General features: G+C 41.7%; 2 protein-coding genes and 3 long non-coding RNA genes across 6 annotated transcripts; 2 read left to right on the forward strand and 3 right to left on the reverse strand.

Annotated features, from left to right (window-relative positions):
* The first annotated feature begins 3,728 nt into the window (after positions 1-3,728).
* Positions 3,729-4,940, forward strand: LOC137589385 (uncharacterized). Its single transcript, XR_011034170.1, has 3 exons — positions 3,729-4,454; positions 4,528-4,597; positions 4,677-4,940. It is a non-coding gene; the product is annotated as an uncharacterized lncRNA (long non-coding RNA).
* LOC137589386 (uncharacterized) lies at positions 4,938-11,650 on the reverse strand. The gene is made up of 4 exons (XR_011034171.1): positions 11,471-11,650; positions 8,949-9,485; positions 8,046-8,216; positions 4,938-6,953 (listed from the first exon to the last, which is right to left on the reverse strand). It is a non-coding gene; the product is annotated as an uncharacterized lncRNA (long non-coding RNA).
* A 2,654-nt stretch (positions 11,651-14,304) lies between these two features.
* Positions 14,305-19,732, reverse strand: LOC137589220 (uncharacterized). Its single transcript, XR_011034158.1, has 3 exons — positions 19,409-19,732; positions 16,437-16,586; positions 14,305-14,491 (listed from the first exon to the last, which is right to left on the reverse strand). It is a non-coding gene; the product is annotated as an uncharacterized lncRNA (long non-coding RNA).
* LOC137589218 (aldo-keto reductase family 1 member B1-like) lies at positions 18,671-21,535 on the forward strand. 2 transcript variants are annotated; one of them, XM_068306807.1, is made up of 10 exons: positions 18,676-18,934; positions 19,743-19,910; positions 20,053-20,169; positions 20,260-20,337; positions 20,428-20,550; positions 20,624-20,730; positions 20,824-20,905; positions 21,023-21,106; positions 21,188-21,270; positions 21,341-21,535. In XM_068306807.1, exons 1-10 carry the CDS (start codon positions 18,869-18,871, stop codon positions 21,381-21,383), a joined length of 951 nt encoding a protein of 316 aa, XP_068162908.1. In that variant the 5' UTR covers positions 18,676-18,868; the 3' UTR covers positions 21,384-21,535. The 2 variants fall into 2 exon arrangements, with proteins under 2 accessions (XP_068162907.1, XP_068162908.1); XM_068306806.1 differs by having other exon boundaries at positions 18,671-18,934; positions 20,053-20,337.
* Positions 21,536-21,678: 143 nt separating this feature from the next.
* On the reverse strand, positions 21,679-25,457 carry LOC137589219 (aldo-keto reductase family 1 member B1-like). The gene is made up of 10 exons (XM_068306810.1): positions 25,319-25,457; positions 24,184-24,351; positions 23,952-24,068; positions 23,756-23,833; positions 23,557-23,679; positions 22,877-22,983; positions 22,475-22,556; positions 22,314-22,397; positions 22,147-22,229; positions 21,679-22,070 (listed from the first exon to the last, which is right to left on the reverse strand). Exons 1-10 carry the CDS (start codon positions 25,382-25,384, stop codon positions 22,028-22,030), a joined length of 951 nt encoding a protein of 316 aa, XP_068162911.1. The 5' UTR covers positions 25,385-25,457; the 3' UTR covers positions 21,679-22,027.
* Positions 25,458-25,834: the final 377 nt, after the last annotated feature.

The raw sequence follows: 25,834 nt of genomic DNA on the forward strand, positions 1-25,834 counted from the left end.
TGTTGTGGCTCTTGGCACTATTAGCTGTGAAGAATCTGTAGCCAAAAAAAGCCTCTTTAAAGACAAATTGATGTCAATCGTCTCATCTTTGAGAAGATGGAAGGATGGTAGGTCCAAACCCTCTCTTTGAACTCAGGACAAAGTAAAACTTCAGAGTCTTCAATGGCATCTGAGTATATTTAAGAATGGCAATCCCCATCTTTCTGCTTGAGTGTACTCTTTCCTAGACCATAGAGATGTACGGAATGGGTGAGAGTAATAGTTTTGCACTCTATAGAAATATGGAAATCCCTCAATTTATCAATGCAGCAGGAGACATTCCCAATGAAGAAGTCCTAATGTTTTTTGAAAATAGACAGGTGCCCATGGTAATTTATGCTTTATCTTATCCTGAATTGAGGTTGTAAAGAGGTTGTAGTAGCCACAAGGTTTCGGGTCTGAGTCCGTGTCTGTGTGGGTTTTCTCTGCATTCTCCGGTTTCCTCCCACTCAAAACATTCTCATGAAAAAAAGCAGCAGACCCATCTATCCATTCATTCAGCTATCATACACACAAACACTATGAATTGTTTTTGAATGATATAAAACAAGATTTACTCTTCTTTGACCTTACAAATAATTATTATGACGCTTCCCACATGGACAACAGCTAGAAGAAGAGAGGCTTCATCCACATACAAACAGATGTTACAACTATGAATACAAGTAATTCACAATTGTAACCTGCAAGACCAGATTTCCAAACCAAACATGACTTATTTCTGACATGGCATGGGTCCCTCTGGTACTAAATGATTGGCAAGTGAGTTGAAACCTTCCGGCTGACAACAATGAGCCACGAGGCCCGAAAGTACTGTTATCAGTAGTTTGGGCAGCAGTTAAATAGTGTAGCCAGGTTATGTGAGGCAACGGTCAGTATGACCTGGGTCATTTGATGGGGATAGAAGTGAATCACTCAAAATAAGATTTTTTTGGGGGGGCTACACATCATTAGTGGTCTGATCAACCAATGACAACCCAGAGATTAAAAGGTATAAAAAGGCTCCGAAATGATGAGAAAATGGGACTTTTCGGGGCGTCAGGACTGCTACGGTGGAACTTGCAACTGAAAGGACAAGAGTACGAATTTTCACTCCAACTTGGATTATACTTCCAAACCCCAAGGGAGATTAATTTGACAGAACATTTCTACTCTTTTCTTATTGTCCCCTGCTCACAAGCAGCGGCTAAAAGGACTTTTGGGTTTCTGTGCTGCAGGAAACATTACTTCAATTTTCCGTGAGGCAGGATTGGGTCACCCTGGATGAATGTCTCCTGATCCACCTTCCAAAAGAGAGATTTAAATCAAACAGCAGTTACAGTAAGAGTTGAAATGAAGTCAAGTTAACTACTTGAGAAAATTTACTTGAATTACATTGGGTATATTAATTGATTCTTTAATTGGTGTGGATGATTTTTAACGCTGTGCTGAGAAAACTTACCTGCAATAAAATTCATAAAATTCTATTAAAAGACCTTTTCTTTCACCTAGCCAGACGTACATGACATAAAAGAGAGGACTATGCTGTGTTCTAAAGGCTATTTTTAGTCTAGTCCAGCGGTCCCCAACCTTTTTTTCACCACAGACCGGTGTCGTCTGACAATATTTTCACGGTCTTCATTTACGCGATAATCGTTAATGACGTCAGAAGCGCGTTATGTAAAATTCAGACATCAACAGACAATAATTAAGAAGCCATTACCCTCTTTTTTTTCCATAAATTGATAATCAACATCACTAAATAATTTTAAGAATTACTGTATATTAAAAACTAGATTCAAGTGACTGCCCTGATGAGATTTATTTTGAAATATAGCGACTTACAAACTGCATTCAACATAGGAAAATACTGATCATTTACAATATAAGAATGAGCAAGTCAATCAAATAATTATAATAATAAAAATTAGAATTAGTGGTTGGGGACCGCTGATCTAGGGGTAACGGGAGACAAAGACACCTGAAGTGTGTTCTGGACGTCCGGTCTACTCAGTTTGGTTTTCTTTGAGGTCACTGCAGAAAATCGTGCTTCACAAAGACAGGAGGTTGGAAATGGACGCAGGGTTTGCGTTACTTTTTGGGCGATCTCAGGATAATCTGTTTGATTTTAATCCAGAACAGTGGCGCAGTTGTAGGGGTCTTAATTCAGGGGTAATGGCTGTCAAGCGGGACAGACGCACTCATTCGTCTGTGCGTCATTCTGCACAGACGTCCCTTTTCAAAATAAAACATCTTTAGACTTGTAGTTACGGAACCCCTTAGGTAACATGGAGAGAAAAACAAAAAGGTCCACCTTTGCGAGGTCTCGCAATAACTCTTGCGGGATCTATCAAAGGTGCAGGTATACATACTTCCAGGTCGCTTTGGCTTTACGGGGAAAAAACAATGGAGGACACCCATCCATATGAGCGGTTTATTGCGTTTTATTTTGAAATCGTCCTAAAATACAAGGACATTCAAGTAGTTCTTATGAGGAGCCTCAACTTTCGCGTCAGCCAGACATTTAAAAAGGATTCTCACTGCAAGGGGATGAATGTCCTACATTGTTTTTCTCCATAAAGCCATACCCGTAAGTATATATATACCTATAGCTTTGGGAGATCTCTCAAAGGTTGACCTTTTTTCCTCTCTCTCCATGTCACCTAAGGGGCTCTGTAGGTAATCAATAAAAAAAAGAAAGTCAAACCTTTTGTGCCGCCCGGTACCTAATGTCAAAGACTCCATTTGGCCAATGGAGGAAGGAGAACGAAGTGAAGATTTTGTACACGCACGATTCTTTTGACAGTTTAATTTATTCATAATATTTAAGTTAGATTTTGTAATTCTTGTTAAAAAAAAGTGTATGTTAGTGTAAATATAATTCAGGTACGATTATTTTATAGTCGGTAACATGTACTGTGTGATACGCAACACATTTAGTGTCACAGGCTACCACTAGAGCGCCATTGCCGCCATTTTTCACCTGATTTCACTTGATTTTCAATATGTTCCTTTAGTATGACTCTCGTGAATCTGGTTAGCTTCAGCATTGACATCTTCAAAGGTGTGGGTGTTTTCCTGCCCCCCCAAAACCCGCTTTTTCTTACAGACCGTACCTCAACCAGGGAAGTCAAATGTCCCAGGAGTGTGTGGACCGAAGACCAAGTTCCCAGTCTCATTATTTTATTTTGTTTTTTTTAGGATGTATCTTGTTCTCAAATTCCTAATTTGCAGTGATTTTGGAACCTTCACCGTCTGTTTCATTTCTTTAATTGCGTTAGACATGTCATAGTTGGAATGAGAAGAAAGCCAGTCTAATTTGTCATATGTTGTAATATTTTCATATATGTTGACGAGTACTTTTTTTGTTATATTAAATCGGCTAAAAAAAAAAAGGGGCGTTAGTGACGATGTCACTCTAGGGGCGTACGAATGAGTTTAACATTGGGGGACACAAATATCAGAAACCTGACAGATCCATAAATGGTTTGACTAGAAATACGTCATTAATGAACTACACTTCAAAACATTCACAAAATGCTATGTGATCTTTTATCTTTCAAATGTTTCTCGGAAAAACAATGTAGTTCACATTTATATTTGAATAATTTATGTATATGTTTTATGAATTGATTTTTATGTACTGTATATGGATTGTGCAGAATGATTACGTCATTCTAGGAACGAACATTCCCGAGTTTAGCCGAGCCGAGAGGTGACTCGGTGTTCCACCAAGTTTGGCTCCGCTGAAACAAACCGTGATGACGGGCGTTCCGTTCGATGACGTCACAGAAAACAAAGCAGGTGGACTTCCGGCTCCGGCGCAGGTGGGAGTTTAGTGAAGCGGAGAAAAATGGAAGCGTGACCGGAAACCTGGAAGTACCTGGAATAACACGATGGAGGATGTAACGTGGAGCGGTTTTCAAAGAGAAAGCGGCTTACAGGTAGTTAACAGGTAACAGCGGGTCAGCCATGGTTAGCCACTCTCAGCTAGTCTCAATCCTAAAGTCCGCCACTTCCGGTCAGAACGACCCTCTGTTCGGTCTCTCTTAGATTTTCTCTCTTTTTAGATTTTTCCATTCAAAGTGGCTGCAAACCCATCACGATAGTGATTATTTATTGATGATGCATGATTATAAAAAGGCTTCTGCATGGCATTCTGTCCAACATCCGCTGAATGTGTTTAAGTATTAGTGATGCACAACTAGGATTTCACAACGTGGGTGAAAGTTTTTTTGTTTTTTATTTTGGGAGAATTTGTGGGAGGGGGGGTTCCAAAGATTTTGAGTGTTTGGTTTTTGAGTTGCTGGTTTTTGCTCCTTCACTACTTGAACTCACTTGTTGAGCTTAATGTCACACATGTCTCTACGACGACGGGACGTAAACAGAGGTGTCGCTGTCCCGGTTGAAGCCATTCAGTGCCAAGTCAACCACTGGTAAGGAATATATTTTTATTTGTGACATTTCAAAAGCTAAGACTGATTTATTGAAGCATTTATTTCTGCATAGGAATCTCATTTTACAGATGGATAAATAATTCCTCATCACATCAGGACAGAACCTGACATCTACCACCATGGTAAAGTATATACTATATTATAGATTTGAAAGACTACAAAATCCAAACCGGAAATATTTTAAACTACCTGTATTTAAAGCCCACCAAATCCAGGAAGTCAAAATCCCAGAGCTCCAAACCCGCTAAGAATAAATAAGAGTCCGAAAGCAACCAGAAACGAGTCCTCTGGTGCCAAATCCACCAAGACGGAGGTGGACCTCCTCAGCCCAGCAGCCATGGAGAATCTCTACTACATTTCCCACAATGCAGCTGACTGTCGGAAATCCAGGGGCTTCGTTCGGCAGGATGTGACAACGAAGAAAAGTAAGAAGGGAACAAAGCGGAAGAAGAAAAAGTAGAATTGAAATGTCTCATTTTAATGAAATGTTAAAGCTTTCTGGCTCCACCTGGTGGACACACCTGTAATGACAACCCGAGTTGAGTTCCTGCTGCATCCTATACAATTGTGTTTTTAAATATTTCGGCAAATGCGTTAGTAAAATTCATTCAGGCACGAGAATTTACAATTATCTACAGCTTTATTGTTCACATTAATGATTATATTTCAAGTCTGCAAATTAAAATTTGCAGACCAAAATAAATAGTGGTTTCTGGTTCCTCACTCTGGGGGCTTCTTCATGGCCTCCGCGACTTTCTTGAAGGCTTCGATCTTCCTGGCTATGTCGGGAACCTGAAAAGGAAATTAAAAAAGTATTTAATAATATCAATCTCTTTGATAATATTAATGTAGCTTCAGGGTAAAGCAGGAAACCGGTTTGTCCGGACAGGTCTGCGTCAGATCTTCATAGAAAACTCAACTGACGTCATAAGTCTGAACCACGTAGATCCCGAGAGTAAAACCAGCCTGAAAGACAAGCAACTTTAATCAAAGCGACTGATAAAAACAAACAAAAAGGCATTTTTAAAGTGTCATGTGATAATTTAATCAAACATTATCTGCATAAAAAGGGAAAAAGTATTAGTATTCATCGACTTTGTGTCTGTTGATTAAGCTTGTTAACATAATTACAGGCATACTGTGTTTAGGAACTAAAAAATTGGGTTAGTGTCAATGTCAACAACTATGGTGTCTTTATACTCACCAGGAATTGTATCATTGTGGAACAGGGAAGTAATTTACAATAGCAGATTAATGTGGCGACATGAAATCGTAAAGTTAAATTACCGCGGGTCTGGGAGGAATGCAATTTCACCTGAGCTGAATGTCGTGCGTTTGACAATAAAGTTGACTTTGATGCTTTTATATTTTGATGCTGGGATAAATGTTACGTAGAGGTTGTCAAACAAACTTAAAGTAGATGATTGTTCGTCTGGGTTCGGACACTTCGACTGAGTGGAGCTAAAATGTGTAATACAGCCATTGACCACAGGAGGGCAGTGTCACCGGACATGTGTTCATGTCCGGTGACCAAAAACTGGTGACGAGTTTTTAATGTTTTACATCATTTCTGAACGATTGTTACCGTCCTAATAAGTATTTGTAGGGAGTTGTAAGTGAGGACATTCATAAAGAATCAAAATCTGTTAGATACTTGTATAAAAGTGTTAAAGTTGTGGAGTAAATCTACTGGTCAAAACCAGGAAGAAGATTCAAACATTTTGAAATGAAGCAGAAGTTAGTACAGTCAAATAGTGCAGGTAGTAAAATGAAGGTTTTGGGTTTTTCAACCTGCTTACAGAAACATTTATGTCGTGTTTGCTCCTCCTGGGGTACCTTTGGGACGCGTTCCATTTGTTCCTCCACAGTGAGGGTGAAGAAGAGTTGATGTCATGATGTTGTGGACTTGATGAATACAAGTTCCAAACCATACCAATGGAGCTGAAGGTTTAGCTCATAGGGATGAGAGGAAGAACTCAGACGTCTGAGGTTATGGGATCAAATCCCGCCATGGACATTTACATTTTCTCCCGGGTGTTATAATTAATAAATATAACATCCAACCACTTCTCTTTGTGTGACTTCATAGCTCAGTCTGCTAAGGTGCGGAGCAGGTATTCAGACGTCATGGGTTCGAATCCTACTCATCCCATCATTTTTCAGTCCATTTTCTGAATGACGAAGACAAATACCCACGGAGAAAAGGTGTAAGTGTGAAGGGATCGGTGGCGTGGTGAGTTACTTCCAACAAAGAGCCCAACCTGGACTCCCTGCAGATTCTGGATCGAACCCGGTTCACACAGAAATGAGGTTAGAGAGAAAAGCTGTTATTTTACCGTCATCATGAACGTGAAATAATTAAGTGTACCAGTATAACTTATATGACTTTATTACACAGGATACTCATCCTGCAACGTAAAAGCTGCATAAAACTTCTTTTCCTTTCGGCTTTTCCCTTCAGGGCTTCACGGCTTTTCCCTGCATAAAACAAAGTACAATATTTAATTAAACGTAATTAAACAATTTATTTTAATATTTAATTAAGTTCAATGTTTGATTAAACTTTGTAATACGCTACTGAACCCTTAGGAGACATGGAGAGAAGAAAAAAAAGGTCCATCGAGATCTCGCAAAACTTTTGGGGGACCTCGCAAATCTACAGGAAATACTTCTGGGTCGTTTTGGATTTATGGAGAAGAAAACAATGGAGGACACCCATCCCCTGGCAGTGACAACCCTTTTCAAATGTCTGATTTACGCGAAAATTGTGCCGCATACTAAGCACTACTTTAATGCCCCTATATTTTAGGGCCGATTTCCAAACAAAACGCAACACACCGCTCATATGGGTGGGTGTCCTCCATTGTTTGTTCTCCATGATTTACCATTCGAACACAGGGTTAGATGGAGGAAGTGACCCGCTGTGGTCACCCCTGAAGGGAAAAGCCCAAAGGAGAAGAAGGAGAAGCTGTCCTGGAGTCACTAACGATTATCGAGGAAGTGAAGACCGGTCCGTGAAAATATTGTCTCAGGTGAAACCGGTCCGTGGGGGCCGCTGGTGTCGGGTCAGATGGTCGGATTGTCACTAACAGACCCTTAAGAAACAACATGAAGTGAAAAGAAAAGCGGAGAGAAACGAAGACCAAAGCAGGTCACCCCTAAACTAAGACGAGGAAATGTGAGGACCTGTGATCAGGGCTGGGCTCCGCTCTGATGACACACCGGTGTGTTCACCGTTCACCAGGGACTTAACCACATGTTTTGTCAATCGGTTCCTTCCGACCAGAAACAGGATTAAAACGTTTCCGGTTTCACGTTCCACCCAAAATTCAACTAAGACAATATTTTCACGGACCGGCCTTCAGGGGGATGGGTGTCCTCCATTGTTTTTCTCCATAAAGCCAAACATTTTTTTTAAATAAAGCCAAAACGACCCGGATGTATATATACCTGTAGCTTTGCGAAATCTAGCAAAGACACTTTTTTTCCTTCTCCATTTCACCTAATCAATAAAAAAGAAGTCAAAACATGTTTCAGACTCCGAATGAATTAAAAACAGCAGTAACGTACCAAATGACGCCCGGACCGGTCCGCGGCCCGGGGATCAGGGACCCTTGTTTTAGCCACACCAGGGCCCCGTCCACACGGTGCCGGATCCGTTGGAAAACGGCAATTTTTGTTGTTGCGGTTACTCCTTCCGTCCACACGACACCGCAGATATCCGGGACGAAAACGCAACTTCTGGAAAACATCGGCCAAAGTGAAAATGTTTGAAAACACCGCGTCTGCGGTTCGTCGTGCGGACGCTGTGTCCGCAACTTTTCCTATCCGGGGGGCGTGTCCATGGTACGAAAACTGATGTGACGTCATGCATGTGACCAGTGTCTACATGTACACACAGAATGGACGGAGTTAAAACCGGATATTCTCTGACGTATAACAGCTGCCCTGTTCGACACTTTAATATTTGTTTGTTTCTTTATGAGTCAAAGTTTACATCATTCATTCATTCATTCATTCATTCACGTTCCTCGCCAAAGACGCCGACGCCAGTTCCGGGTCAGACCGGGGTGTGCTGCCCCCTGGTGGAGAACTGATGGAGGTTCTCCTCCAGGAGGAACGGGGTGAATCCCCACACGTCCCGGTCCTCTCTCCTGTCCTTCTCGGAGTCGTTCTGCTCATGAACGTGTTGATCAACGCACTGATGCGTTGTGGACGGATTTTTTCGGAGTGTATTTCTATTTTCTTTACTGGACATGCGCCTGCTGGACTCACCTGAACACTCACATTAATCATACCGCACTAGACCAAACAAGCGTTACATTTCCTTCAAATACAACAGAACTACTTCCGTTCACAACAGGAAGTACCAAAATAAGAGCGTCAAATAATTACGCTTAACATTTATGATCAATATCATTTTGCCAGTAAGACGGAAGTACATATTGGATATATTTGAGTGTAGTCTATTACCAGCATTAGGTTGTTCAGCAGCGTTCTCATCCGGCGTCTGTGGGCGGAGAAAGGTGCGTCATCCGGGTTCCGTAATGTCGTATTGACCAATCAGAGAACACTTGAGCGTCCAGGTCCGACTGGAGAACTGGCGTCAGCGTCCAGAACGCACTAGAATTTACAATTATCCACAGCTTTATTGTTCACAATTATTTCACACGTCATAAAAACATTGGCATTTATGGTTATATTGCAAATCTGCAAATGAAAATCGTGGACAGCAGAGGAGCAATTGCATTTTATAATGTCAATATAAAGAACATATACTAAAAAGAAAACAATTGTGTCTTTGAAAAGACCAATCGTCAGCATCATAGTCCAGGACTACAAGGCATTTTTTCAGCTGTGTTATTCTTTGAAATACACCAAAAGGAATAGTTTCTCTCTTTGAAGTCCATTTTGTTCTTGAAAGTGGTTTCTGGTTCCTCACTCTGGGGGCTTCTTCATGGCCTCCGCGACTTTATTAAAGGCTTCGATCTTCTTGGCTATGTCGGGAACCTGAAAAGGAAAATAAAAAAGTATTTAATAATATCAATCTCTTTGATAATATTAATGTAGCTTCAGGGTAAAGCAGGAAACCGGTTTGTCCGGACAGGTCTGCGTCAGATCTTCATAGAAAACTCAACTGACGTCATAAGTCTGAACCACGTAGATCCCGACAGTAAAACCAGCCTGAAAGACAAGCAACTTTAATCAAAGCGACTAATAAAAAAAAACAAAAAAGCATTTTTAAAGTGTAATGTGATAATTTAATCAAACATTATCTGCATAAAAAGGGAAAAAGTATTAGTATTCATCGACTTTGTGTCTGTTGATTAAGCTTGTTAACATAATTACAAGCATACTGTGTTTAGCAACTAAAACATTATCTCGGCTAGTGTCAATGTCAACAACTATGGGAGTTCCCTTCTCGTTAGTTTCCTGAAGGTAAAGTAGATGTTTGTTCGTCTGGGTTCGGACACTTGAGACTGAGTGGAGCTAAAATGTGTAATACAGCCATTGACCACAGGAGGGCAGTGTCACCAACATGTGTTCATGTCTGGTGGTCGTTCAAAATAAAAGCATCAAACGAACCGGAAATATGTTCGATTCAATTTCACGGGAAAAGCACGACCAAACACTGGTGACGAGTTTTTAATGTTTTTACATCGTTTCTGAACGATTGTTACCGTCCTAATAAGTATTTGTAGGGAGTTATAAGTGAGGACATTCATAAAGAATCAAAATCTGATAGATTCTTGTCTAAAAGTGTTAAAGTTGTGGAGTAAATCTACTGGTCAAAACCAGGAAGAATATTCAAACATTTTCAAATAAAGCATTGTTTTTCTCCATAAAGCCAAAGAATTTTTTTAAAAATAAAGCCAAAACAACCCGGATGTATATATACCTGTAGCTTTGCGAAATCTCGCAAAGACAGACCTTTTTTTTTCTTTCTCCATGTCATCTAATCAATAAAAAAAAAGTCAAACTTTCTGTGCCGCCCGGTACATAATGTCCCACGGACAGGTTCCGGGTCGAGACCCGGTGGTTGTTACAGAATTTTTCTAAATAAAACATCTTTCAGACTCCGAAATGAATTAAAAACAGCAGTAACGTACCAAATGACGCACGGACCGGTCCGCGGCCCGGGGATCAGGGACCCTTGTTTTAGCCACACCAGGGCCCCGTCCACACGGTGCCGGATCTGTTCGAAAAACGCAAATTTTTGTTGTTGCGGTTTCTCCTTCCGTCCACACGACACCGCAGATATCCGGGACGAAAACGCAACTTCTGGAAAACGCCGGTGAAAATGTTTGAAAACACCGCGTCTGCGGTTCGTCGTGCGGACGCTGTGTCCGCAACTTTTCCTATCGGGGGGGCGTGTCCATGGTACGAAAACTGCTGTGACGTCATGCATGTGACCCCTGTCTACATGTACACACAGAATAGACGGAGTTAAAACCGGATATTCTCTGACGTATAACAGCTCCCCTGTTCGACACTTTAATATTTCTTTCTTTATGAGTCATAAAGTTTACATCATTCATTCATTCATTCATTCACGTTCCTCGCCAAAGACGCTGACGCCAGTTCCGGGTCAGACCGGGGTGTGCTGCCCCCTGGTGGAGAACTGATGGAGGTTCTCCTCCAGGAGGAACGGGGTGAATCCCCACACGTCCCGGTCCTCTCTCCTGTCCTTCTCGGAGTCGTTCTGCTCATGAACGTGTTGATCAACGCACTGATGCGTTGTGGACGGATTTTTTCGGAGTGTATTTCTATTTTCTTTACTGGACATGCGCCTGCTGGACTCACCTGAACACACATTAATCATACCGCACTAGACCAAACAAGCGTTACATTTTCATACAACAGAACTACTTCCGTTCACAACAGGAAGTACCGAAATAAGAGCGTCAAATAATTAGGCTTAACATCTAGGATCAATATCATTTTGCCAGTAAGACGGAAGTACATATTGGATATATTTGAGTGTAGTCTATTACCAGCATTAGGTTGTTCAGCAGCGTTCTCATGCGGCGTCTGAGGGCGGAGAAAGGTGCGTCATCCGGGTTCCGTAATGTCGTGTTGACCAATCAGAGAACACTTGAACGTCCAGGTCCGACCGAGAACTGGCGTCAGCGTCCAGAACGCACTAGAATTTACAATTATCCACAGCTTTATTGTTCACAATTATTTCACGCGTCATAAAAACATTGGCATTTATGGTTGCATTGCAAATCTGCAAATGAAAATTGTGGACAGCAGAGGAGCAATTGCATTTTATAATGTCAATATAAAGAACATACACTAAACAGAAAACAATTGTGTCCTTGAAAAGACCAATCATCAGCATCATAATCCAGGACTACAAGGCATCTTTTCAACTGTGTTTCTTTGAAATACACCAAAAGGAATAGTTTCTCTCTTTAAGTCCATTTTGTTCTTGAAAGTGATTTCTGGTTCCTCACTCTGGGGGCTTCTTCATGGCCTCCGCGACTTTATTAAAGGCTTCAATCTTCTTGGCTATGTCGGGAACCTGAAAAGGAAAATAAAAAAGTATTTAATAATATCAATCTCTTTGATAATATTAATGTAGCTTCAGGGTAAAGCAGGAAACCGGTTTGTCCGGACAGGTCTGCGTCAGATCTTCATAGAAAACTCAACTGACGTCATAAGTCTGAACCACGTAGATCCCGAGAGTAAAACCAGCCTGAAAGACAAGTAACTTTAATCAGAGCGACTGATAAAAACAAACAAAAAAGCATTTTTAAAGTGTAATGTGATAATTTCACCAAACATTATCTGCATAAAAAGGGAAAAAGTATTAGTATTCATCGACTTTGTGTCTGTTGATTAAGCTGTTAGCATAATTACAAGCATACTGTGTTTAGCAACTAAAACATTATCTCGGCTAGTGTCAATGTCAACAACTATGGGAGTTCCCTTCTCGTTAGTTTCCTAAAGGTAAAGTAGATGTTTGTTCGTCTGGGTTCGGACACTTGAGACTGAGTGGAGCTAAAATGTGTAATACAGCCATTGACCACAGGAGGGCAGTGTCACCGGACACGTGTTCATGTCTGGTGGTCGTTCAAAATAAAAGCATCAAACGAACCGGAAATATGTTCGATTCAATTTCACGGGAAAAGCACGACCAAAAACTGGTGACGAGTTTTTAATGTTTTTACATCGTTTCTGAACGATTGTTACCGTCCTAATAAGTATTTGTAGGGAGTTATAAGTGAGGACATTCATAAAGAATCAAAATCTGTTAGATTCTTGTCTAAAAGTGTTAAAGTTGTGGAGTAAATCTACTGGTCAAAACCAGGAAGAAGATTCAAACATTTTCAAATAAAGCATTGTTTTTCTCCATAAAGCCAAAGAATTTTTATTAAAATAAAGTCAAAACGACCCGGATGTATATATACCTGCAGCTTTGCGTAATCTCGCAAAGACGGACCTTTTTTCTTTCTTTCTCCATGTCACCTAATCAATAAAAAAAAGTCAAACTTTCTGTGCCGCCCGGTACATAATGTCCCACGGACAAGTTCCGGGTCGAGACCCGGTGGTTGTAACAGAAGTTTTCTAAATAAAACATCTTTCAGACTCCGAAATGAATTAAAAACAGCAGTAACGTACCAAATGACGCCCGGACCGGTCCGCGGCCCGGGGATCAGGGACCCTTGTTTTAGCCACACTAGGGCCCCGTCCACATGGTGCCGGATCTGTTCGAAAAACGCAAATTTTTGTTGTTGCGGTTACTCCTTCCGTCCACACGACAACGCAGATTGTCGTGCGGACGCTGTATCCGCAACTTTTCCTATCTGGGGGGCGTGTCCATGGTACGAAAACTGCTGTGACGTCATGCTTGTGACCCCTGTCTACATGTACACACAGAATGGACGGAGTTAAAACCGGATATTCTCTGACGTATAACAGCTGCCCTGCTCGACACTTTAATATTTGTTTCTTTATGAGTCATAAAGTTTACATATGTATTCATTCATTCATTCATTCATTCATTCATTCACGTTCCTCGCCAAAGACGCCGACGCCAGTTCCGGGTCAGACCGGGATGTGCTGCCCCCTGGTGGAGAACTGATGGAGGTTCTCCTCCAGGAGGAACGGGGTGAATCCCCACACGTCCCGGTCCTCTCTCCTGTCCTTCTCGGAGTCGTTCTGCTCATGAACGTGTTGATCAACGCACTGATGCGTTGTGGACGGATTTTTTCGGAGTGTATTTCTATTTTCTTTACTGGACATGCGCCTGCTGGACTCACCTGAACACTCACATTAATCATACTAGACCAAACAAGCGTTACATTTTCATACAAATACAACAGAACTACTTCCGTTCACAACAGGAAGTACCGAAATAAGAGCGTCAAATAATTAGGCTTAACATCTAGGATCAATATCATTTTGCCAGTAAGACGGAAGTACATATTGGATATATTTGAGTGTAGTCTATTACCAGCATTAGGTTGTTCAGCAGCGTTCTCATCCGGCGTCTGTGGGCGGAGAAAGGTGCGTCATCCGGGTTCCGTAATGTCGTATTGACCAATCAGAGAACACTTGAACGTCCAGGTCCGACCGAGAACTGGCGTCAGCGTCCAGAACGCACTAGAATTTACAATTATCCACAGCTTTATTGTTCACAATTATTTCACGCGTCATAAAAACATTGGCATTTATGGTTATATTATATATATATATATATATACAAATCTGCAAATGAAAATCGTGGACAGCAGAGGAGCAATTGCATTTTATAATGTCAATATAAAGAACATATACTAAAAAAAAAACCATTGTGTCTTTGAAAAGACCAATCATCAGCATCATAGTCCAGGTCTACAAGGCATCTTTTCAGCTGTATTATTCTTTGAAATACACCGAAAGGAATAGTTTCTCTCTTTAAGTCCATTTTGTTCTTGAAAGTGGTTTCTGGTTCCTCACTCTGGGGGCTTATTCATGGCCTCCACGACTTTCTTGAAGGCTTTGATCTTCTTGGCTATGTCGGGAACCTGAAAAGGAAAATAAAACAGTATTTAATAATATCAATCTCTTTGATAATATTAATGTAGCTTCAGGGTAAAGCAGGAAACCGGTTTGTCCGGACAGGTCTGCGTCAGATCTTCATAGAAAACTCAACTGACGTCATAAGTCTGAACCACGTAGATCCCGACAGTAAAACCAGCCTGAAAGACAAGTAACTTTAATCAGAGCGACTGATAAAAACTAACAAAAAAACATTTTTAAAGTGTAATGTGATAATTTAATCAAACATTATCTGCATAAAAAGGGAAAAGCTGTTAGCATAATTACAAGCATACTGTGTTTAGGAACTAAAACATTAGGTTGGCTAGTGTCAATGTCAACAACTATGGGAGTTCCCTTCTCGTTAGTTTCCTAAAGGTAAAGTAGATGATTGTTCGTCTGGGTTCGGACACTGAGACTGAGTGGAGCTAAAATGTGTAATACAGCCATTGACCACAGGAGGGCAGTGTCACCGGACATGTGTTCATGTCCGGTGGTCGTTCAAAATAAAAGCATCAAACGAACCGGAAATATGTTCGATTCAATTTCACGGGAAAAGCACGACCAAAAACTGGTGACGAGTTTTTAATGTTTTTACATCATTTCTGAACGATTGTTACCGTCCTAATAAGTATTTGTAGGGAGTTATAAGTGAGGACATTCATAAAGAATAAAAATCTGATAGATTCTTGTATAAAAGTGTTAAAGTTGTGGAGTAAATCTACTGGTCAAAACCAGGAAGAAGATTCAAACATTTTCAAATAAAGCATTGTTTTTCTCCATAAAGCCAAAGAATTTTTTTTAAAATAAAACCAAAACGGCCCGGATGCATATGTACCTGTAGCTTTGCGAAATCTCGCAAAGACAGACGTTTTTTTTCTTTCTCCATGTCATCTAATCAATAAAAAAAAAGTCAAACTTTCTGTGCCGCCCGGTACATAATGTCCCACGGACAGGTTCCGGGTCGAGACCCGGTGGTTGTTACAGAATTTTTCCAAATAAAACATCTTTCAGACTCCGAAATGAATTAAAAACAGCAGTAACGTACCAAATGACGCCCGGAGCGGTCCGCGGCCCGGGGATCAGGGACCCTTGTTTTAGCCACACTAGGGCCCCGTATCTTTTTAAAAACGGCAATTTTTGTTGTTGCGGTTTCTCCTTCCGTCCACACGACAGCGCAGATATCCGGGACGAAAACACAACTTTTGGAAACGCCGGCCAAAGTGAAAATGTTTGAAAACACCGCGTCTGCGGTTCGTCGTGCGGACGCTGTGTCCGCAACTTTTCCTATCCGGGGGGCGTGTCCATGGTACGAAAACTGCTGTGACGTCATGCATGTGACCCCTGTCTACATGTACACACAGAATGGACGGAGATAAAACCGGATATTCTCTGACGTATAAAAGCTCCCCTGTTCGACACTTTAATATTTGTTTGTTTCATTATGAGTCATAAAGTTCACATCATTCATTCATTCATTCATTCATTCATTCACGTTCCTCGCCAAAGACGCTGACGCCAGTTCCGGGTCAGACCGGGGTGTGCTGCCCCCTGGTGGAGAACTGATGGAGGTTCTCCTCCAGGAGGAACGGGGTGAATCCCCACACGTCCCGGTCCTCTCTCCTGTCCTTCTCGGAGTCGTTCTGCTCATGAACGTGTTGATCAACGCACTGATGCGTTGTGGACGGATTTTTTCGGAGTGTATTTCTATTTTCTTTCCTGGACATGCGCCTGCTGGACTCACCTGAACACTCACATTAATCATACTAGACCAAACAAGCGTTACATTTTCATACAACAGAACTACTTCCGTTCACAACAGGAAGTACCAAAATAAGAGCGTCAAATAATTACGCTTAACATTTATGATCAATATCATTTTGCCAGTAAGACGGAAGTACATATTGGATATATTTGAGTGTAGTCTATTACCAGCATTAGGTTGTTCAGCAGCGTTCTCATCCGGCGTCTGTGGGCGGAGAAAGGTGCGTCATCCGGGTTCCGTAATGTCGTATTGACCAATCAGAGAACACTTGAGCGTCCAGGTCCGACTGGAGAACTGGCGTCAGCGTCCAGAACGCACTAGAATTTACAATTATCCACAGCTTTATTGTTCACAATTATTTCACGCGTCATAAAAACATTGGCATTTATGGTTATATTGCAAATCTGCAAATGAAAATTGTGGACAGCAGAGGAGCAATTGCATTTTATAATGTCAATATAAAGAACATATACTAAAAAGAAAACAATTGTGTCCTTGAAAAGACCAATCATCAGCATCATAATCCAGGACTACAAGGCATCTTCATCAGAATTTTTTTTTTCAATGCGGGGTGAGAAAAGTAGCGTCTTCAAAAAGATCAGGCATCATGACTCTGGTTAAATCGTTCTGTGCATCAGCATAATAGCTTTGTTACAGCTGAGAGCCATCAATTATCAGTGAGACTCATCAGAGAAGAGTTCAGAACATACTGCATATGGAAAAAGAAAACACAACCATGAATTGTATCCAAAGCATTTTACTTCCACGTCTCTCTGGGTAATCAATTAGAAAAGAATATCATGATTGATAATAATGTGATAGGAAGACATGAAAACCAAACGTGACAACACTGATTTAACTTGGAGCTGCGAAGTTCAACCACAAAATCACATGTTTATTGTCTTCTCCAGTTCTGAAGTCACAAAAATTTTCACATAAAATTCCACGAACTCCCGCAGAGACGAGTTGTAAAACTTTTAAAAAGATGTGTGTATAACTATCGGCTTTTAAAGTGACATTGTACTGCCTGACATTAGGTGTCTCTATTTACATTGGCGACAAAAACTCGGCAAAACCTCATGTTTGAACAGTGAATTTAAAGCTATATCTAGATACTTGTTAACTTGTTAGTTTAACTCGGTGTAAAAGCTGAAAACATGTATAAACAGTGATCTTTAGCACTACTATTATGTTTTCTAATCTACTCTTGTTGCGGCTGACGAATGACTTAATTCTAATGTGGTCCTTTAGGACTGGATTAAAATCGCTAAGCAAGACATATAGCTAGTGTTCAGTTCTCCCAGCGGATATCTTACATATTGAAAATATTTTGAGTGTAGTCTATTAAGAGCATTTAGCTTGTACAGCAGCGTTCTCATCCTGCGTCTGTGGGCGGAGAAAGGTGCGTCATCCGGGTTCCGTAATGTCGGATTGACCAATCAGAGAACACCTGAACGTCCAGGTCCGACCGAGAACTGGCGTCGGCGTCTTAGGCGAGGAACGTGAATGAATCAATATACAGTATAAACTTTATGAGTCATAAATAAATCTTAAAAAATAAATTGAGACATCACTTTAAGACATTACATCCCAATCATATTGATTAGCCGCTGGAGTTTTTTCAGGGGAAACGTTCTGAATGTCGCCAACAATCAACCTGCTTTGTGAATGCTGCTTCAGTAAAGGTGGAATACCAAACTGCCCACCACCATAGCAGAATAGCTGAAACATTGAGCAGGAGCAGCATCATGATCAAATCCCGCTTTGAAAAGCTGTGACTGCCTAAACGAGCTCATTGAAGCCATTAATCCTGACTTCATTTTTATAATTTTTTTTAAAAAAGCACAATTTTTTAAAATTCATTTTTATTTTGTAGGTTTAAGTGTTTTATATATCGTGCTCCTTAGTTAAAGTTACTAAACTGGATTTGAATTTGTTATTATTTTATTTTAATTACTATTATTTTTCAGTATCAAATTGTGCAATAAATTGGTCAAAAATGTTTGGAGTTTAACCAACAATTTTCTTTTGTCAATTTTCAACCAAATTGATGTACAGCACTTAAAATCTTTACTGCAACAGATTTAAAATAATGTCAATAAAATTATTATTTGTTGTGAGTTGAACTATTTCCTTTTTTACTTTTTGTTTTCTACAACAATTTTATAGAGATAGTATATTATTTACAGTCGCTGCGGAGATTGGGGGCGGGGCGTGACAGAAAATAATTGAGAAACACTGTATTAACCTCAAAATCTAATTTATCATGCTTTACTCTAACTCAATGATCCATAAAATATGATCCATTATTTATTTATCCGCTTCGAATTGATAAAGCTGCTGCATTTTATTTTTGGTCTCCCTCAACAGCCTGGGAATCCCGAAGGAGGAGTGACTAATCGATCCCAGATATACATTCAGTCTGTTAGTCCACGTCAGCGGTTGGCTGCTTTATATAGCGACCATTGGGGCGCGGTTATCCGTACAACTTCACACAGCGGTGGTTCGGTTTGACAGCAGCGGGAGATCGCGACACCTCCACGGGCAGTGTCGTGACGTCAGAAACCGGTAGGACCACCTGTTGCTGGAGAGAGAAGACATGGTGCCTTCAGTGACGCTCAATACCGGAGCGGAGATTCCCATTGTCGGCCTGGGAACATGGAGGGTAAGACCGTAGGGGGTGAAGCCTTTATGTTAGAACTACTTTATGTACAAAAGAAGAAAAAACTTTGCAGACGTAGATCAAAAAAAAGGCAAGACGTCATCTCTGTTTAAATTAAAAAAGAAATCTTTGTGGACCTACATGCAGCTGATTGGAGTGTAAAGATAAGAAGTCAGATTGAAAGAGTCAAACACTGACTGTACATTACCAGTGTGATATGCATTTGATGACTGCAGCAGTGACGTGCGATGGGGTTCGTGAATGGTGAGGCACCGACGTCTTCATGATCACATGATCAGATTTACAACAGCTTTACTACAGTGCAGCTTATTCACCATTTAATTAGCAACAGTGTAGAATATGGACAGGGTTAGACAGTGTGTTATGATAAAGTCTCATTGCAGAATTATTTACATATAAAAACTAACACACAAATAAGTATATTTGATTTTAAAAAAACGTAATGTTATTACCTACCTGTTAATATGTCAGGTTTACGTGTAAATGATGTCCATGCACCGCTCCCTCTGCACAAACAAACAAACGTCCAGTGGATTGACTTGAAACAGCTTTTGGATAACCATGCCCTGGATGACTGAGAACCTACACACGCATCAGTAACTTCTGGGTAGAAATTGCCCGTATCTTCCTTCAGTTTGTAATATGTAATCCCCCATCTGAATAGTCGAGTGGAAAAAAAAAATTGCTGCACTTGACTTAATGTAGATCGTAGCATTCCAGATGAAGGTATACGTTGTTTCAAAACCATCTTTGTGCATCCTAGAATCTCTATATTTATTAATCTCAACAGGCATTGGATGGACAGGTCACCGAGGCGGTTAAAGCTGCCATAGCTGCTGGATACCGACACATTGATGGTGCCTTTGTGTACAACAATGAACACGAAGTTGGCGATGGAATTAAAGCCATGATCGACCAGGGAGTGGTGAAGAGAGAGGAGCTGTTTATCGTCAGTAAGGTGTGGTTCAGTTCAAAGTGGTTTTTTATGTTTGATTCGCAGCCTTTCAAATAGAAATTAGAATTAATCACATGTTTGACTTGTATTTCCACTTACCTTGGAGTCTGGTAGATTTGTCGATTAAAATTTCCTGTTTTCCCAGTTATGGAATACGTTTCATGTTCCGTCTCTGGTGAGGGGAGCCTGCAAGAAGACGCTCAGCGACCTGAAACTGGACTACCTAGACCTTTACCTCATGCATTGCCCCATGGGAGCAAAGGTTTGGAAAACCGCTGCATCCTATCAAACTCAGAATTGGTGCAAACAGTCAAAAACTTCCTCCAACTTGGTTTTTTCTTTGCGGCTGCAGCCTGGGGAGGAAGTGTTTCCCTTAGATGAACAAGGCAATTTAATTCCTGACGACAGCAACTTCGTGGACACTTGGGAGGTAAAATTCTGTCACAGGCTCAACACCGATTCTGCCAATAGGTTGTAGAACTAAATGCAACGCTTACACCAGTGTGCAATGTGTCTGAAGGCGATGGAGGCGCTGGTGGATGATGGTCTAGTCAAGGCTATCGGCGTCTCCAACTTCAACAAAGACCAGATTGAAGCCATCCTCAACCAACCAGGTCTCAAGTACAAACCAGCAACTAACCAGGTACGAAATGAGAACAAGATTCCTCCAAATGAAAGAAAGACTACAATCGAAGCTAAACGAGACAATCCTTCAGATCGAGAGCCATCCATACCTGGCCCAAGAGAAGCTGATCGACTATTGCCATTCGAAGGGTATCACTGTGACGGCGTACGCCGCCATGGGCTCCCCTGGCCGACCCTGGTGAGAGGGTCTTTTCTTCATCAGATCTCGTAGAGAACTATTCCATCTTGGCTCGACTACTTTGTCCTGATTCATCTCTCTTCATACAAACAGGGTTACGCCTGAAGATCCGTCTTTGCTGGAAGAACCCATGATCAAGAGTATCGCTGAGAAGTACAATAAGACTCCAGGACAGGTCAAGAAAAAAACAATACCCAAGAACTACTCAACTACTAGAAATTCTACCTAAGTTTTTTTGCCTTTTGTGGGATGTAAAGTTGAATTTGATCGTATACCTTATTTTTCTCACCAGGTTCTCATCAGGTTCCACGTCCAGAGGAACGTAACCATTATTGTCAAGTCGGTGAACCCTAAACGAATCGTGCAAAACCTTCAGGTACAACCGATCCGAAAACTCGAGATCCTGATTCATTGTTCCGATCCAGTCAAGTCATTCTAATATTTTTAATTCTTGCAGGTGTTTGACTTTGAGTTGAGTGAAGAAGAAATGAAGATGCTGCTGAGCATGAACAAGAATTACAGAGTGTTCCCAATGCCGTGGTGAGTCTACAGACGGTCCATCATGGTTACTGTCCCTACAGATGTGCAGTAAGTGTTCTTTTCTCCACAGGGGCACGAAACACAAAGACTTCCCCCTGAATGCAGAATACTGATTCCTGATACCTTTCGACTCAGATTCTGAGTAATTCCTACTTCCTTGGCTTGAACTCAATCGTCAAATTTAAGAATTGATCCAATAGATGCACAAAATGCTGATTTATTGGTGTGTTTTAGCTGTGTTGGAATAAAAATGAAGGCGTTCAGTTTAAAAGCTCTGGATCGGTTTCATTCTTTGTAACTCCTCTGATGTCCCATCCTTCCACTGAGTTTCTAATCACTAATTAATAATCATTACGTTGAAGCTGTCAAAGTGCTCAAATGTGCAAAAACAGAAAAAAATTGCTTCGATTCATTTTCACTGGCAGGATTTTATTCATGCCCTCAGTCCGGAAGTGAAAGTAACCCGTGTGTGAACACACACTTAGAAAGCAATCTCTATGACACGAGTGACACACTGACACGAGTCGGTGTCACATGTTGAGTCAAAGAAAAGTTATTTGCAGTTTGCTAAGAGGTAACAAGTTGATTTAAAAACACGGCTGATCTGCTCTGACCGGCAAAAAGTGTTTCAGTCGTATCACCCAGCCCATCAGTAACATGCAGCTTAAAATAACGCCATTCAAGGCCATATCAGGTGTGTTAGAGAATACCACGCCCCCAGGAAGTGCTATCTGATGGAAAACGTCGGAGTTCCTCCTCAGAATTCAGCGTGGAACGGATAGTCCTTGAGATGTTGGCACCTTGACAGAGACAGTAAAACATTTGTGAAGGTTGCCTCCTGATATTTTAAGGCAACCAAGTGATTTCTAATCTTACATTAACAGGGCGCAAGTTCTCCACTTCATGTCGAAATCCAGCAGGATCTGGATGTCGCCCTCGGTTAGCTCAAAGTCGAACACCTGCCGAGATGAAAAAGGTGTTCGTACCCGAGCAGAACGAGAGCTAATCGTCCAAAACATCTGAACGAGTTCTGGGATAATTACCTGGATATTCTGGCGGATGCGCTCAGGTGTGACCGACTTGGGGATCACTATCACGTTCCTCTGGACGTGGAAGCGGATCAGGACCTGGTGGGACATGGACAGGATGTGAGGTCACGGCTCACAGTAGTTTATTTCCTCTAGTAAATGTGACGGTGTTTTACCTGAGCAGATGTCTTCTTGTACTTCTCAGCGATGGCTTTAATAGTCGGGTCGTTCAGCAGGGAGGGGTCGCCCGGTTTGGCCCTGCAGTTTAAATAAAAACACATAAAACTCAACAGGACTCAAACGCATCTCGAGCTGCGTTAACCAGTAATGTCCTTATTTAAAAAGCCACATAAATTCAATAATAACTGATAAATCAATGATTCTTCAGCCCGCAGACAAAAACCAGAACGACTCTCACGCGCTAAAGCCGACGTGACGGATGTGATGTGGTTTAAAAAAAAACAACAAAAACGCTGAGCTGGCATTATTAAGCGTGAGCCGCTTCATGGCCCCGACTGCGTTAATGTTTGCTGTTGTTGTAATGTGGTTGCAGTTGCCAGGGCAACAAGAGCTCTCACCAGGGACCGTCCGGGGAGGCAAAGGGGCTGTAGGCTGTGACCTCGATGCCCTGAGAGTGGCAGTAGTTGATCAGTTTGTCCTGGTTGAGGAACGGGTGACACTCCACCTGCAGTGACAAACATTCACACGTATTAAACTGCCTTTATGTACATCTTTGTTTCCTGGCTTTGACGTCTGAAGGTTCGTTTGTGAATATACTCGACACGAGCCAGCAGCAATCTCTTCTCGTCTAACATCATTTCAAGGGATAAATAATCTCATATTCAGTGGATTTGAGTCTGTTTTTTCCATCTTTGGGTGGTTTAAAGACCAAAAAAACAAGTAATTGAATATCAGCAGAGTAATTGAATATCACAACCTGATTGAAACCAAACAAGACTCTGATTATGTGTAATGGTTCTAGAGGAGAAGGTCAGCCCGGCTGAACGGTTCAGCCCCGGGGGGAAGAGCTGCTTCCTCCCGTTAATAATCAACAAGACGCGGACGTCTCGCACCCGATTGGAGGAGACAGACGATGCCTTTCCTGCCTCTTAAACCCCAAAGGAAATTCTGCTTCTTGGGAGGCGCCGATCATAAACACACCGCCACTAAAGCTGAACTTTAGACTTTCATTTAAATCAAGTTTGATTTTTATTGATATGAGGGCAATTTAACGTACACACAGGTGTCTTAGGAGTACCTGGTTGATGGCAGGCTTGTATTTGAGGCCTGGCTTGTTGAGAATGGCTTCAATCTGATCCTTGTTGAAGTTGGAGACACCGATAGCTTTGACCAATCCGGCGTCCACCAGCTCTTCCATCGCCTGAAGTAAAATAACACCCATCAGTCTCGCTTGAACTTGAACTTCTTATGTTCGGGTCGCTCCGGACTCGACTCACCTCCCACGTGTCCACGAAGTTGGTGTCGCTGCCGATGGCCAGTCCCTGGCTGTCCAGAGGTAGCATATCGCCACCGGCCTTAAAGAACGACAACAAGTGGGTTTACAGAGGCTTTGATACCGACGAAGAGGTGTGAACTTCAATAAACAAAGAATGAAAACATTTCAAGAAGTGATGGTAAAATCAGGACACCTACCTTGAAACCGATTGGCCAGTGCACTAAATAGAGGTCTAGATAGTCCAGTTTGAGATCACTGAGAGTTTTCTCAAAGGCAGGCCTGACCATGGACTTCTCATGGAAGGTGCTCCACAGCTACGATAGGATCGACGACACCACATGATAGAGAACCAACAAGCAAACAAACATCAGTTTACCTGTTTATGTCACACAAATAAAGGATATACCTTTGTATACCATAAAGCCTCACCTTACTGACAATGAACAGGTCTTCTCTCTTCACCACGCCCTGCTGGATCATGGCATTGATACCCTCCCCCACCTCCACCTCGTTCTTATAGATGTACGCCCCGTCGATGTGCCGGTAGCCTGAGGCGATGGCCGCCTTCACCGCCTCCGCCACCTGCCCAGGAGGAGACTAGCAGCAGGAAATGGTTAGAAGACAAAAGTTAATAGTTGATAGAAAGAATACTCTAGAACTGGGGTGGATTCAGGAGAAGTTAGCGAAAACGAAGCAACATTCTGAACTCTAAAGGCTTCTCTAGTTTGAACAAGAACCGATGCAGTAACAGACTGCAACATCCAGGGACACCCTTGAATTCAAAATTTTACCCTGGCCTACTTGCTTAGGTCAAAGATCAAAGCTAGTGCTCTGACCTACTGTCATAGATCAAAGCACCAGCTTTGATCTACGGTCTTACTCACACTGGCCTTCTCCCCCGTCTTTCTATCTTATCCAGTTCCTGAGTGTACAAAAGTTGAAATTTGACCTTGACCTAGTTTTCTCAAGGTCATCATCTCTTTCATCCCCTTTGCCCGAGTGACGTGCTTTTTGTTTCATCTTTCTATCTGCAACGGCTGAGAAGATATTTGGTGGACTAACGGACACACAAACGCTGACAATTACAACAAATCACAGCTTTGAAGAGGGATGTAATAAATGTATGCAAACAGATGCATTTTATCATAAATGAGCAACACTTTGACCACACAGTCAAACTAACACCAGCACCCTCCTCAGATAATTGCTAACAGACGATAAACAGGCGTAGTTAACCGATCGCCGATGCCTGCTCCTCAGACGACTGGTACCTTAAAGCCCAGGGAGAGGTGATGTTCCAACGAATAAGTCACGTTTGTTACGGGGTTATTTCGCGACAGGTGCAAAGAAATCCGGTTATTTATCAAGTATAACACAATTAAATGCTAATATGTTTAAAAAATACACGCACACGCCCAGTTTAAGAAGCCTCTGGTAAGCTAATACCCCACAGCAGATAGCTTAACTGTGCCGGTGGCAAGTTAAGGTATGACCGAAGAAGTGAAAACACACACACACACACACACACACACACACACACACACACACACACACACACACACACCTTCCACGTCCCCAGTCCCACACAGGGCATCTCCGCACCGGTGTTCAGCTTCACCGTCTTCGCCATGACTGACTGAGTCCGGTAAAAACAAAGGAACTACAAAAGGAGAGGCGGAACAAAAGGAGCGGCCGTCGACGATCGATTAATTACGCCTGTTAATGGAATTCAATCGGCCGCGGGTGAATCCGTCTGTCCCACAGGGAGACAACACGCTGCTGTCAGTCTGATCGGATTCGGGATCAGGTTCCGCAAACGCAAATAGTCCTGTTTATATTTAGAAGCTTCCGCGGTCTGGTAAAACCGGTGGATAAAACTGAATAACACCGTGACGTCATGCATTTCAATTGTAAACACAGACCATAAAATCATCATATTTATGGCTTTGATAATCTGATATATCTTTCATATTCAACTTGTAAGATTGGAGACCACTAACTGTCAGAGGATATGATATATTTGTACAATAATATATATATAATATTTAAGCACAATTTATAACAACTTTAAGCCTTTTCG

The sequence above is a fragment of the Antennarius striatus genome, chromosome 22 (assembly GCF_040054535.1).
Source record: "Antennarius striatus isolate MH-2024 chromosome 22, ASM4005453v1, whole genome shotgun sequence".
NCBI classification, from domain to species: Eukaryota; Metazoa; Chordata; class Actinopteri; order Lophiiformes; family Antennariidae; genus Antennarius; species Antennarius striatus.

Excerpts from the sequence above, each read along its gene's own strand:
- LOC137589218 (XM_068306806.1), top strand. The coding sequence starts at position 18,869 with ATGGTGCCTTCAGTGACGCTCAATACCGGAGCGGAGATTCCCATTGTC. Across the intron at positions 20,338-20,427 it reads ACTTCGTGGACACTTGGGAG|GCGATGGAGGCGCTGGTGGA; the intron begins GTAAAATTCTGT and ends ATGTGTCTGAAG. Across the intron at positions 20,906-21,022 it reads ACAATAAGACTCCAGGACAG|GTTCTCATCAGGTTCCACGT; the intron begins GTCAAGAAAAAA and ends TTTTCTCACCAG.
- LOC137589219 (XM_068306810.1), bottom strand. The coding sequence starts at position 25,384 with ATGGCGAAGACGGTGAAGCTGAACACCGGTGCGGAGATGCCCTGTGTG. Across the intron at positions 23,834-23,951 it reads ACTGGCCAATCGGTTTCAAG|GCCGGTGGCGATATGCTACC; the intron begins GTAGGTGTCCTG and ends TCGTTCTTTAAG. Across the intron at positions 22,984-23,556 it reads ACAAGCCTGCCATCAACCAG|GTGGAGTGTCACCCGTTCCT; the intron begins GTACTCCTAAGA and ends TTGTCACTGCAG.